Below are 15,560 nucleotides of genomic sequence, written 5' to 3'. Positions count from 1 at the left end.
CACTATTATTGTTGTTAATGTGAAGTTAATCAAAGTAATACCAATATATCAAAATATAAGGAGTACAGTACAATCAATTGTCTGAAGATATAAATTTAAATATATTTAAAAACGAAAATTTTTTGAAATTTTGAATTTATTTTACATTATATCTATAATTGTTTTTATTAGATTGCTATTTTCAGAAAAATATTATTTAAAAATTTTTTTTTTCAGCTCAGTTAACTTTGATTCTTTTTAAGGTTATGTTATATAGTCATAGTCACGTCAAATATAAAAGTGTTGTTGTACTAATATATATAAAAAATTGAAAATAAGTCACAGAGAAAATTCGATTAAAATTTGGTCATGGTGATTAGGCTTTTTGTGCCTCGTCATGTTGGTTAAAACAGTGTCGCTCAGTAATAAATATCAGAATTCCCTCATATTAAAAATGAATATTAGTATTTTTGTATGGATATGTAAGCATATTCACACCACAAATAAATATATTTTTAATTTTGGAACAAAAAAAATACAAAAATATTCATACAAGTAAAAATTGACAATTATAGTAAAGTTTCCTTATAACATGTCTTTTGGTCAAGACCAAAAAGATCGTAAAGTTGACGTGACCAATCTTCATGTGATTGTTCACATAACACGGCCTTTATATTACAATATAAAAATTATTCGCTTTAATTTATAAAAGTGTTTTTGTTTTTTTAATTTAGAAAGCATTAAATAATCTTGTCTCCTAGCAATAGCAGACCTCACCCTGCTATGGTAGACCGTTGTAGAAAAAGGCGACAATTTAAAATAAGTTAACTTTAGTTATTCCGGTACGAAAAGAAGTACCTAAATAAAGAATTTTAAGATATTTACATTTGATAGCGTTCCTAATAAAATACCTAAGGTTCATTCAAGAAGGAAATATTCGTCCGGTAGATAGGAGAGGTTTTGTTAATAGAAAGATGAAGATGAATTTTAAATAATGAAGGGAATACAAAGTAATAGATAATAGGAATGAAGAAATAAATTTAACCCATTTTATCCAGCACATCATTGACAATTTTTTTTTTTTTATTAAATCTTTCCTGGATGAAATAATAATAAGTATTTAAATTTTAAGCTAGAAACTTAATAATCTTAGATTTTGAAGCGCTAACATTAAAATATTGTAGTTAGAAGCTTTGTTTTCACATTTACATAATGCCATATACATTATGTAAATTATAATTAATCTTACAATGAGGTATTGAAAAATTATCAAATAGTAATCTTATTATTCGGTTAGGTAGGTATGTAAATACGTCTAACATCTTTTAGCTAAAAACTGATATATTTAAGCTAAATTGACCCTTTATATTACCGTAAAATGTCAACAGGATATCTAATCAGGTTATTAGTTCTCCTCAAATTATTTTATTGATGTCAAAAATTAGTTCAATCTATACAATGCGCAGCACTAGAATATTAAGCTCAGCAGAGAATATGTTTACTAAACTTTTCTTGATAAACCTTATATTATGACCTTATGAACGATCAATATGTAAGAAAATCAATAAACTTACATATGTCAGCTAGACCTTAGGCTCTGTTCATGGTAAAGTACTTCTTTATTCGAAAGGGTGTTATTAGTAAACAATTATAATAAAATAAATTTAAAATGTTACTCATAAAAACTTGAATAGGACCAATCCATAAAGTCAATGAAGTTTGTTAACTAGGCAACCATGTCAATACCGATGGGAGAAAAAGAAGAGATTGATATAGTAAAATATCTCAAGCAAGACTCTCGTTTAGCTTGATTCACAAGATATATATTATATTATATAAATATTTTGTATTATATATTAATTTATTTATGAAAGACAAGATAATATATGAAAAAAAAAACACCTTGGATAAAAGGAATAGGTAATCTATGTACCAAATTTATGCTCCTGAAAAGGGAACTAGTGTGTATATAAATACTATAATTTAAGGATTGTTTTTTTAAAACTCAGTTTTATGCATAGCTAAAGATAAAGAAAATATGTATCAAATTTATTCTCCTTACACAGGGGACTAATATGTATATAAATACTCTAATTTAAGGACTATTTTTGTAAATTTTAAAAGTAAGAATGTAGTAAGTGTATTAAATTTATGTATGTAAATACTTTTGTATATCAAAAAATATATTAATACATATGAGTAACAGCATTACCTACGTATCATATATATATATATATATATATATATATATAAAACTTGTCTACATTTCTAACTATTTTCCGTAAAATATTAGACTATTTAACTTTAATAAAATCATAATATTTCAATTAAAAGTTAAATTAGGAAATATTTGAAAAATTAAATTAAGAAATATTTATTCTAATATTATAAAATTTAAAGTAACTGAAAAAATTTTAACATGAAAATCCTCCATTGTATATTTGGCAGAGACGCCATTTTGGAATTTCTATCTGAACTTAATATGGTACAACAACAATATTAAATTTTTAAACCACAAAAAATCCTTTGGTTCTTAAAATGATTTTACAGATCGAGTGCCTAAAAATGTTACAGCCTTCATAGTTCCTACCTCCCACTTCAAGTCATAAAAGCAGAAAAATAAAGAAAAACTTTTGTGAGAACGATAGACGATGGCACTCATGTAAAACCAATGAAAATGCTGGCTATATGATAAATGTTGGGAAGCAAAAATGTGTCGTTTTTCAAACTTTATTTTGTAATTTTTTTAATTATTTACATATGTGGAGTTTAACAAGTATCTCTTAAAGGACGACTACTATTAGCAGACACATGTGTTTTCTGTTCCATTAATGCAATTTAAAAAAACCCAACGTTAAGTTATGTTCATATAAAAACAAAAGGGGCGTTCCAATAATATTCAATAGAGCAAATTCCAATGTGGACTTGTTGCTTTACTTAATCCAAAATACTGTGGATCCTCAGTTACTTAGCACAGTGAAAAGTCAGGGAATGTGTGGCAAATAACTGTAGGCGTTAACGAGCCTGCGCATTACTACGGTGGGTGGTTGGCCATAGAATACATTGCTCTGCCAGAGGGATGTTGGTATCCAAAACCCAACAAAAATCTTACAACAAATCAACTATTGTGTTTGCGTAGAAATGCAAATAAAACGTTCAGGATTCCGGAGTATAGCTATGCGTTGCAATGTGTATGAATGCGACAGCAGTAGAGCGTGCCGATATGGTTTGACAGCTATGGAACTGGGTGGGTGGTTGGACTTCACAGGGTTTAATGTTGATTTGTATAATTTTATTGCATACAAACAAAGTAAGTAGCATTGCGACAGGTGACCTAATGATACGTAGCGCAGGATTTCATTTAGTTCACTTTAACGGTCTGTTGCGAAAACTACATGCGAAAAAACTCCGCGACGATAAAACTATAGAAAATATTTGGACACTTTTATGTGGAGCTTTAAAATATCATATAATTTAAAACGAAATAAAATTAATTTAAATATATTAATTTTAAAATAAAATTACTGTTAAGTTAATAAGTAATTAATAAGCTAATTAAAAAATTGAAAAGTGAGTTTAAAAATTTAAAAAAAAAGAATTATAGTATTTAAAATGACAAGTTTAGAATATTTTAAAATAGTAAATAATTAATATGTAATATAAATCATTAATTATTATTTTTAAATAATACATAGATGTGAGAAAAATATTTCTATTTTGCTGTAAAAAATTAAATTAAATCAAGTTTTTGTGCAATTAATAAGAAGTGAAAAATTTATCGATATACAAAAAAAGTAGGTATTGAAAAATATTCTGTTGGACCGACATTTTCAAAACCAAAAAATTGTAATCTTTATTTTAAAATTTTTTATATATTTTTATTTATTTATTTATTTTCTTTTTTTTAATAATTAAGTATATTTTGCAGTTATTCTCTACTGTTAAAAACCTCCGTATTTAAAAAAATTTTTTCTTTTTATCATATTTGACTTTAAATTTAACTGAAACTTCACGCTATTAGTTTAAAAAGAATTAAACTGAATAAATTATATTGAATAACACATTAATTTAGTAAAAATTAATCACTCAGGAAAAGGTTCAAAAAATTTGACACTGCAGTTCCTAATAAACTTTTAAAGTATATTATTCATGTTAAAGTATATTATATTATAATAATAATCAGAAACCTCAAAATTGATATATCTGATTATATACAGTAACTTTAATTTTTCTCAAACTACCCATCTCAAATTACGATATTCGTTGTACGAACTTTAAAATTTGAGAACGAAGTAGATTCTTTTTAACTTTTTTTTCATACGCTAAAATTATGTATTTGAGCTATATACATATATAAAAAATTATTCCCATACTCATATCATATGACCATTGCGGTCATGTCTTTTTAACCTCCACTATATTTGTTAAGGAACTGATTATAGAAGCGACAAGGTTTATGGCTCAAAGCCATACGTCTGCATCTAAACAGACGACTAACTGGTTCTCACTAGTTCCCACAGTAGTACCAGTATTTTTTGAATGATTCGTATAATACAAAACAGCTCATTATTATTGCTAAATTAAACAATTTTTATACTATTAACATATTTGTAATCTAACCTCTAATAAAAGTCATTATTATTTATGACAAATTGCTATTTTTCGAGTAGCTTAATAATTCCGTCGGTTTAGAACTTCTGTGATGTTGGGGCTAAAAACTTGTGTAACTAATTTTCACGGCTCTTAGATTGGGCAACTCTTTACCATTAAGAGAGTATTGCAGCGACTAAACGAAACTTCTTTCCGGTTGGCCAATTCTAGTTACTTTTTCTATATTGTTTCATTTATTCGTCTCAATTTTGAGCATCAGAGGACTTAATTATCTGTTGTACAAGAAAAAAAATTCCCTTCCAATCTCACCTAACACTTAGCATATCCTTGCAGGCCGTCGATCCAGGATTTCTACAAGAGCAAGGAATTATACAAGTGCTTTCACAAAAAAATGTCATTATCGGGTAGATTTATCAGATATGCTGATTCCAACATCATGTTCAATATAAATTCTTTTTATATTAAAAAGAAAACTCCTTAAATCAATTTGGTAATAATCTGTTAACAATATAGTCTATTTCACGGAAAAAATCCATTTATTACGATATGTGTATTAATTAAATAATAAGAAGTTGTATTTATATCGCAGAGCAGGACTCTTAAACCACAACTAAATTAGAGATTTTCCCAATTAATGTAGACCCTTGATTAAAAACCGACTATCTAGTTAGTTCTGTTATAGAGTTGTTGTATAACCGTAAACTTAATTTCATATACATTAGACACTTGATTAAAAATCTATTATCTATTTAGTTCTGTTGTAGAGATGTACTCGTAAAACCATAAACTAAATTTTATATAATTTTTTGTAAAAGTTTTAATTAAAAACTTATTAAATATATTTTGAATTCTAAAATTTAATATAATAGAATAAAATACTTTTCATTTAATATAATACTTACTGCATTAGAGCTATTGTTCAAAACGTATAGAAGTCGACAAAAGAAATTAGTTCCTATCCTTAAGTAAATAACTTTTGAGATCATATATATTTTGTTTTATTTTTTCTCCTTATGTTGTACTTATTAATTCAAATCGATTGTCTTCGAATTTACTCCATTGGGCTGTATCAAATGTTGAAAAGTTGATGATGTACATATAGTTTTTAATGACACTATTGTTACAGAAGAAACAGTAGTATTCGGTTACCAGGAATAGAGTTTTAATACCCCATTTTAAAAGTTGTCAGTTCTTTTATCACCATTGTGGTCTACTCTAAATTGACACTAAATTATATTAAAAAGTTTTATTTCAACCAAGTTAGCAAATACATTTGCGAGGTTTCTAATAGTTTTGATCAGAAAAATTCTACCATATTACCCGAGTATATAAGAGTATTGCACACCGCCGGCTGATACGTTATTTAGTGTAGATTTCTATAACATAAACTTTGACCTAAAGAATTGTAAAATAGAATTCCAATTATAACTATTAGATTATTTTGTGATTATAGACTCCAGCACAGTTTTGCCTACTCTACTACTCTAATAGTGATTTATATTGTATATATTGGAGGAACTAAATATAATTCTTACTCCTAAATTTACTATACACTATTGGAAAATTCGACTTCAAGTAACAAAAAAAAAACATAAGGCTTGATAGTAGAAGCTAAAAGAAATTTTTTTTTATATTTTAAATATATTCTTATAAAAGTTTACTACTAGTCTTAATACTTAAGTAATGTATTAATAGAAATTCGTAGTTAACCGGACATAATTAAATTTGACTTGGTTTTGATTTGGTTTTGGGCTTAAATATTTTTGCTATAATTAACAGTAACTATATTTAATAATATATCAAAAAACATTCACATAAACGTCACTCTAGTTCCAATATTTTGATGTTGATAGAATATCAACGCTTGTTTTCTGCGCTTGTTAAAAGCGTGAATATGGGAACCTAATATATATTATAATGAAAACCAGTTACAAATTTATAGCAAGGTTACCATTTGAGTTGATTAAAACTAACAACGAGATAGTTCACAATTTTATCTCATCAGCATAAAATGATAACAGTTGATACTGTATTGTATGCTGTCAAAATAAGACAATACATTTTTAAACGGTACCTGAAAAATGGGTTCCAATGAAAAACACCAGTCTAAATTCGTATATATATGAATATGAAGTTGATTGTTGTATGAATTTATTGTTACGTTGTGTGTTTGGAATTCTTTCTATAAGCCCTGATAGTGTATAATTTTTATTATTATTTCATTGGATCTGGTGCAAGTTATTGGTCAATGTAGGTATGATGAAATAATCATCGCACTATCCAGACTTAGGCCTATGAGATTTGTTTTGGAAAACTTATATATGTGTTGGTAAGCATTTTAAGACAATTAATGCCGTCGCTTAAGCATCTTAAGTCCATTTCAAAGCCAGCTTACGGAAAAAAAATTTTCTTTACTAGATCAAAACCGATCTAGTATAGGTATAAAATCAAAAGCAGACAACATATACCTTTATTTATAAGTAATTATTTTATTAACAAATTTCATAAAATTTTAACAGAATGTAAACGTTTATAATATATTTTTACTAAAGTCATCGCATAAAATACTTAATATAGTTATATTTTTATTATAAAAAAAGATGAAACCGTTCCTTAAAATATAAATTTATAAATTTTTTTTAACACTTCTAGCCTTAAAAGTAGCCTTAAAGTGTATTATTCCTTCATTGATAATATTTCTAATTTTCCACTCCTTGATGTTGTAAGATTAATAATAATGTTTGACTAGCAAAAATGAAGTTCTTTTTACTAACATAATTTTTTTTAATATTATTTTTTTTTAATGTAATTTTTTTAAAGCATTTTTTTTTAATCTATTAATCTATTTTTCATATAACTAACAGCAGTAGTAAAAATGTTGAACGAACATTATCCGGAATGTCGCACATTACCGGCAATCAATGAAACATTTCCTCAATTTAGTCGCCGCCCTCTCTCGCATTTGTTATCGCCACTCGATTTGTCGTTACGTGCTACAAACGTTATACCAATAACGCCACCGTCAACACCGTCTCCACCTCGAAAACGCTCGAGATTGATGTCGGAAGAAAATTATTTGTGGCGTCCACAGATACCAGGAATACCGTCGCAGCTACCAACAACAACAGCAACAACAACACTGGCAAATGTTTGCTCTAGTGTTGGTGGTTACTTTAGCAATCTGAACTATGTAATGCGGGATGGGACATCACTTCAAACAATTACCGGCAGTGACTATAAAAATAATTTGCACAGCACAAAAAATAATTTTGTTGAAATGTCAGATTTGTCAAGAATACCAATGCTAGTAACAATACCATCGAAGCAACAAGAACAACAACCAGAAGACCCACAAATACAACAAGAACAACAGGAATTAATAGCCCAGCCTCACAATAGCTTCGATACCATTTATGTGGACGATGAAACAATTGTGTTGACCGAGGATGAAGAAAGCCAAACACTTGTCAGTTCACATGACTACAATGAAGATGCTGATGGTGATGATGATGGCGATGAAGATGAAGATGCTGTGGGTGATGTAGATGTTGTTGGTAACGACGACGATGATGATGAATTAAATCCTGTCAACATTTTACGTCTACAAAGCCAAGCAGTCAGTGTCGAAAATGAAAACTCCGACAAAGTATTAACACGTAATCAGTTAGTCTATGAGAATGAAGAACTACACAATCAAGCCATCGACGGTTTGGCAAAGTTGTTTGATAGAGACTTCCAGCAGCTGCACAACAAAGAAGAAGTCGAGAATGAGAGTTTGATAAGTAAATATGCGTCAGAAAAAACTTACACAGAATTAATTACGCGTAAAAATACAGCGGCAACAGAAGAAGAAGTACCACAGGTCAAGGAGCAGCCACAACAGGAAGAAGGTTATTCTATTCCGTTGCCACGTACTCCTTGCTTGAAGCCACATAAAGCAGAGCGAAAACGCATGAAGTTGCGTAAGCATATGTCCTTAGACGAGGAAACTTTAAGTCCTGTCTCAGGCACTATAATACGAAAACTGCGCGATGATGAGGAATTGGTTGTGCGTAAAGGTGACATTGATCCAGCTTTTAATGTGGTCGAAATAACTGAAGAAGCAAAGGCGATTTTGGCCAGCATTGATAATAAGATTGGCGCGTACTTATGTCAACTATGTCGGACATTGTATGATGACGCATTTATGCTGGCACAACATCGTTGTCCGCGTATTGTTCATATAGAATATAAGTGCTCCGAGTGTGAGAAGGTAAAACCGTATGAAATTTATTTCTATTGAAATAATTTATTGTATACTACTTTTGTTACATCGTTAAGGTATTTAATTGTCCTGCAAATTTGGCTTCACATCGACGTTGGCACAAGCCAAAGTCAGAGTTATTACCGAACAACCAACATAAGAAGCGGCATGAACATTCAAACAATCAGAATATAATACATGATAAGAGTCTTAGTGAGGATGGAACAAGCGACGGCATTTTTCCATGTTCACAGTGTGGTAAAACATTTCGAAGGTAAGCTTATAAGTTTTTGGTATTCACTAACTTTCTTCAACAGGTATATTTATTTATTTTCAGACACGCTTATCTTAAGAAACATCGCGCCTCACATGACATGTTGCAGAATTTAAAAAATTTGGATATATTCAAAAATACAGCAAGTGGTAATAGTTTCGGCAATGCTCACAGTTCTCAACAGCACTCATTTAATGCTATGACCCATACAACAAATCGTCCTGGTCTTTATCATGGCCCTGGACAACATCATTCAACTAAGCCTTATGCAGCACGATTTGGACCTTTCGGTTTTCCACCATTCGATCAGAGACGTTTATATACTTTAAGTGAGTTTTATCTATCACAACAGTTGGATCGTTCCTCAGCTTTTCAGTATGTGCAAGCAAATCATTTGAATAACCTGAGTTCTGCAGTTAATAATTATTTACCACGTCCAATTGCTCCGACATTATTACCCGCTACTGTAAAATGACCGAAAGCTTTACGTCCAATGCCGCGCATAGCGCTATCTTCAACCGTTACCTCTAGCATGAGTGTTAGTTCCGATGCAATGAATGTACCGGCGGTTCCAGAACAAACGTCTACAAGTTTGGGTAATATTGCTGGTACATCATCGACAGCTGATACATTTAATTGGGTTAATAACAAATCGTCGATGAGTGCAGATATTGTTAATAATTTAAATAGTTTTTAAAGAAAAAGTTTAAAAAATTCAAAATATAGAACAATTTTTCAAATACTAGTTAAATTATGGAAAATCTAAATAAATTAATTTTAAATTATTTTACATTTTTTTATGTACAGTTTGAAGAAATATTAAAGATAAATATTAAGATTGAAATTAAAACAATTAATTACCATCGAATTTGTTAGAATGTTGTTAGAATTATATCATGTTCCCATTGCAGCTTAAACTACTTGTCTTAATCAAGTTACTATTCGGCCGTTCCATTAAATTCAGTTGATATATTTATAATGATCTGATTCATATGAAAGCTTTTTGTATAGAAATTATCCTCATTAAAGGCCTTAATAAGCAGCACGCCTAAATGAGACAAGTGGAAACATAAGTATAAGTATATATAAGTATAAGTATATAGAACATAAGTATAAGTATATAGAATTGTATGTCTTATGTCAAGAAATCTATTTCAAATAGAAAAACGGCGATGATAGTGAGGAAATTTTTAAAATCTAAGGGTGTATATAAGTGTCTTATCTAAGAAAATAAGCTTGTCATTATAGTTCAGGACGTTTTTTTTAGGAACTTCTTAAAAGCCTTTATTATCAACGCTTCGCGTTATGAACCAATAATAAAATACCGGAAAAATACACTATATAAAGATGTATATGTATCAATTTTAAAAGAACTATATGAAACCGTAGTTTTCCTATTACTGAACCTGTAATTATAAAACTGGGTCCCAAAAAAACAGAGATTTTAGATCGTAATATTGAAAATAAATATTGTATGAAAAATAAAGTTTACTACTGTATTATGGAAACACTGGAATTCTGGCGCTAAAATAGCTTTTATATTAGCGAATGTTTTTTTACAATCGATTTATAACAATAGGTAGAAATCATATACCATTTCATTTCATATATCATTTCAATAGACCCTGTAAACTGAATAATCGTCCTAGAGCTCTGAAACTGATATCTTAGCGGGAACAAAATTACCATTAGATAGTGTTTTCTATTTCTAAAGTTCCTGAAATAATAGGTAAACACATCTTTAAGAGGCAGATAATGGCTTAAAGATCCTAGTGTCATTACATCATTGTGTCATTAATTGTCTTACTTACTACTCTAATAGCCCGGTTCTAAAGACCTTTTGTGTAGAATCAATGACGGAATAACTGTGTATGTATACCTAGCGTAAGTAGTGTTACTTCAAAATTAAACGTTTCAATGCTTTTTTTTTTGTGCTCATATTTATTTAAATTAAATAAAAAAGTATTTTTTATTAAAATATAGTTATTATTAAATATATATAATATTATTTAACATTGATAGTTTTTTTAAATATACCTCCATGTCTGAAGTAGTTATTAATCTCAATTTTAAAAAAACACTACGTATATAATAATTGCTTTTTAGTACTGTAAATATTTTTTTAATTCTAATAACTTTTAAAAATTCTTAAAATTACATTGACTTTGAAAATGGACCCATTTTTAAAGCATAAGATATGACATGTGCCATATAAGTCTCTTCATGCAATCCATTAAGTAGATAAGCCGAAGGACCTGTCAATAAAGGAGATGTTACAAACAAATTAAATTAAAATCTTTATTGAAACATACCTTTTGCATAAACAATAGTTTCAGTTGCTTTATTAGTTAAAAATGTACTAAAACCTATATCAGGGAATTCCTTATATAAACCCGTCATTTCTTCATATAAATCAGATTTGATATTTTCTTTGGTAATACTATTAAAAACGGTCAAAACTAATGTGTCTGCAAAATTTAAGCTAAAATTAAAAAAAAATATTAATAATTCAAATAAAATTTAATATATATTTTAATTTTAGTAGGTTTTAAAGTTTTTAAGAAAATTTACATGTTGTGAAATTGAGGAATTACCATATATTCAGATAGTTAAAATAAATGGTTTCCAGTGTATGCATTTTAAAATTAAACAAGATATGCTGACTTCCGCTAACTACTCATCAGATTATTAAATATATGTTTTTATGACCATGTCGTCAGCTGTCGGAAAATTGTCTCGTTTAACACTGCTCTGTTTTAGATCACTTTGACATCCATCAAATAAAATCACTGTCTACTATCTGCAAGAATTATCAAGTTTTCAGTCAGCGGATTAAACGCAGTGAGACGACTTGATTGCTCTTCGACATTTTTGTGCAAAACTTATCACTTATAATCCTTTCGATTGTTTAATCTGTTGTAACTTCACTGTTAGTGCAATTTTAGTGCAATTTAGTATTTTATATGGCTTAACAAATAAAGTGGTATTTGATTCGATATATGTATTTTTGAAATATAAAGCAACCAAATTTGACAGATCAAGATTTAATCTGGGTTGAATCCAGATTTACCAATCGAAAACTCTATAACTTTTATATAAAATGTCTACTAATCTACTCTTAGAGTAGTTTCAAATCCAAAAAGGTTGAGTAATATAATCCTGCAGTAAAAGTACGTATGGGGACCCATTTTTAGTTTCTGGAGCAACTGATTGTAGAACTATTTATTTGGATAAACGTTTAGAGAACTTCAAAAATATTTCACGTTTTTTCCATGTTTTTTCAAAAAATACTAGCTCTTAAAGGAATAAAAATAATCTGACATAAATGAAATAAAGTAATATGTATTAAAATGTACATATCTCGAATGTACATTGTAGATCTCGAAACGATCGAATTTTTAAAACTGTCTCAGTGAAGCAAATATTATTACTATTATTGCAGTCCCAAATGTAGTTTGAGACTTACACAGAACTGACACAACCTCCAATAATAATACAGACATTATATAGATCAGTTATAATACTATTGGCGTATTTACCCTTAACTGTCTTTGGTAAATTAGTTGGTTTGAATGAAAAACTTTTAAAATTTTATTAAGTCGCCTATGACCAGTTATGCTTATTGTTCAAAGTAGAAATCCCTTAAGAAATCGACACTTCATTACATGCACCCCGACAGTGACACAATAAATATTGAATAATTTTCCAAAATTTCTGGAAAAGACGCTTGTTCTTATAAAAAAAAAATGTATTAATTAAAAATGTATTAAAAATGTATTAATATGCAAATTATTTCATTCGAGTTCGGTTATATGTTTTAAAAAAGATATATTTATTAATGGGTAGAATTCGCTTCTAACCCTCTTAAAACCGTACAAAAGAATGAAAACTTAAAACTAACTTAAAACTAAAAATGAAAACTTCAACGTTCTACATATTACGATGTTTACTTTAAAACGCTTAGCCGACAAAATCCAACAAAGTGAGCGATGCTCTTGCTTTTATATTCAAACGATCTGAGCTTACAAATAAAGCTTTTTACTCAAAGCTTGCTTAGATCGTAATTTAAATTCTAACTTGTTCTCTATGTTTTCTCTTACAAGATAACTTACTGTTTTATACTTAACCCTATAAGGTGAGAGCATGCGATAACACCCCTCTTTCTTAAAGAGAAACGTCCCGTTTCTTTAGATGAGATAAAGTGGCTGCTCTTATGCGGTGGCTGTCTATTGTTTTTTTTCTTTTTGAAGTTGCTTGCTGATTTATTTGGTGGTTGATTTTTGCAATGGTTTCATCGGGTTGTTTACGTTTGTGTGTTTTGAAGAATTTTGTTTACGTCTAGGTTTTGAAAAATTTGTTTATGTCTGGACTGTTTCATGCGTCTGCTCAGTTTATGACTGTCGTACACGATGATGATGATTGTTTGCAAGAGTGTTGCTGCTGAGGTAATAAAGCGTTGCGTTGATCTTGAAATTATGTTTCGGTTTTTCAAGTTTAAATTCTTCATTATGATTTACAATATATTTTATTATCATAAAATTTTGGATGGTTCATCTTTAAATGATTATTAATTACAATTGTTTTTTTGTTTAATTTAGATATGTAATATTGTCTATTGTTACATTAAATTTCTATTCTTTTCTTTTATTTTAGTGCATGATGCTTTACGGTGATTTATTACTTAATTCTATTTTACAAATTTGAACATTTTGAAATATATTGTTACATCTTACGACTTCTTTTTCAATTAATAATTTGCTATCTTTTTTACTTATAGCTCTACTTTCATATAATTTACAATTGGTTTTGGTAATAGGATATGTAATATGTATTACTATTAAATCTGGGTTTTGTAAAATTTTGAATTATTTTTTCATACTGAATAGGGCTTTAAATATTAATGAGTTGGTTGTTAATTGTTTGTTGCTGTTTTCATGAATTTTTATGTAAAACTTAATTAGTAGTTACAATCATTTGTTTTTGAAAATGTTTAGTAAGCTTATAATTTTTTATGGTAAAGATATTTAAATATTTGGCCATATATTCGGTCAGTCGTAGTTATTATATCTATTTTAGAATTTGACAAAGATTTGTTTATTAGTGAATGATAACTAGTACTATGAAAGAAATTTATAAACGGATCGTTAGGCTTCTATAAGTTATTTATTGGTTAGGCACAGTTCTGTGGTTAAGAATTTTATTAATTAATTAAGTGAAGAAAAAGAAATATATTAATTTTTATGTAATTTTAAATTAGCTTTTAAAGATACTTCATTAAATAATTTTCGGAATCTCTGTCAGATTCATATTGTATATATTTATATATATTTGTTATATTAGTTAATTTAAACATTAAATAATTTTGTTTCATATCAGTACCCCCCTCTTTCTTAAGAATTGGGGCCTCGCCAATTGGTGTGTTTTTTTATATTTTATTTTCTTTTATGTGTACGTTATATATATTGAATATTTTATGAAGTCAAATATAGATACTATCATATGTGTAACAAAATGATAACCTTATAAACTAATTTCTTTAAAATAAATTGAAAGGATTTATTCATTGTATTGTATTTATTACTTAATTAATTGTTTTACTTAATTATTATCTTTTTATATATATCTTTTTGTTTTTTTGTATTTTTTCTTGTTATATGAAGTCATTAGTCATAGTCATTGATCGTCAAGTTCGTATATAGCTCGGTAATTTAAATAGGGAATATTTATTATTAGAAATATTGGAATTTTTAATTTATTAATTTACTCTTGGATACTTTAATTATTATAGAGACAGTTTTGACGGTAGCAGAAAAGTCTTCAGTAGCTGTGGGTCTAGCTAAAATAATACATTTTCTAACTTGTTTTTATTCTGTCCATTAGGGTTTAATATATTATTGTTATGACATCCTCCACGAAAGTTAGATATAAACATTGTTTACTCCATATAGGAGTTTCAACAATTGTTCGGATTCCCACTTTCTTTTTATAATACAATGAAGTGGCTGATACTAAATGTATCCCCTTTTCCTCTTTATTTTAATAAAGCTACTAAGGAGCCTCATTCTTCACATGTAAAATAATATTGGAATTGATTCATGATTTATATATTGCCGATAGTTGCTTCGGCTCAAACTTTAGGGTTTTTCCAAGGTAATATATTTATCAATGTTTATTTTAAAATTTTCATTGAATATGTTGCCGGTAATTTCTTCGGCTGGCGCCTTAGGATTTTTTTTATCCCAAGGAGGTATCTTTGTGTAATTTATATAACTATTTTCTTATATTGCCGGTAAGTTCTTCGGCTGGCGCCTTAGGACATTCTTTATCCCAAGGTGGATACCTTTATATTTATATATATATTTCTTTTATATATTTTTATATCGATATTTTCCTTTTATTTTTATTTATTTTTATTTTTTACCGGTATTGTCATCGGCTGGTTTTCCAGGCTTG

General features: G+C 28.4%; 2 protein-coding genes across 2 annotated transcripts; one reads left to right on the top strand and one right to left on the bottom strand.

Annotated features, from left to right (window-relative positions):
- Positions 1-7,465: 7,465 nt before the first annotated feature.
- On the top strand, positions 7,466-9,679 carry LOC119676556. Its single transcript, XM_038087797.1, has 4 exons — positions 7,466-7,780; positions 7,847-8,842; positions 8,911-9,107; positions 9,171-9,679. Exons 1-4 carry the CDS (start codon positions 7,466-7,468, stop codon positions 9,580-9,582), a joined length of 1,920 nt encoding a protein of 639 aa, XP_037943725.1. The 3' UTR covers positions 9,583-9,679.
- Positions 9,680-11,149: 1,470 nt separating this feature from the next.
- Positions 11,150-11,585, bottom strand: LOC119686437 (alkaline phosphatase, tissue-nonspecific isozyme-like). The gene is made up of 2 exons (XM_038101021.1): positions 11,420-11,585; positions 11,150-11,362 (listed from the first exon to the last, which is right to left on the bottom strand). The coding sequence occupies exons 1-2, from the start codon at positions 11,505-11,507 to the stop codon at positions 11,262-11,264; spliced, it is 189 nt and encodes a 62-aa protein (XP_037956949.1). The 5' UTR covers positions 11,508-11,585; the 3' UTR covers positions 11,150-11,261.
- Positions 11,586-15,560: the final 3,975 nt, after the last annotated feature.

The sequence above is a fragment of the Teleopsis dalmanni genome, chromosome 2 (genome assembly GCF_002237135.1).
Source record: "Teleopsis dalmanni isolate 2A chromosome 2, ASM223713v2, whole genome shotgun sequence".
In the NCBI taxonomy this organism is placed as follows: domain Eukaryota; kingdom Metazoa; phylum Arthropoda; class Insecta; order Diptera; family Diopsidae; genus Teleopsis; species Teleopsis dalmanni.
The sequence above is the reverse complement of the archived record's forward strand: the minus strand, read 5'-3'. Positions and strand labels throughout refer to the sequence as shown.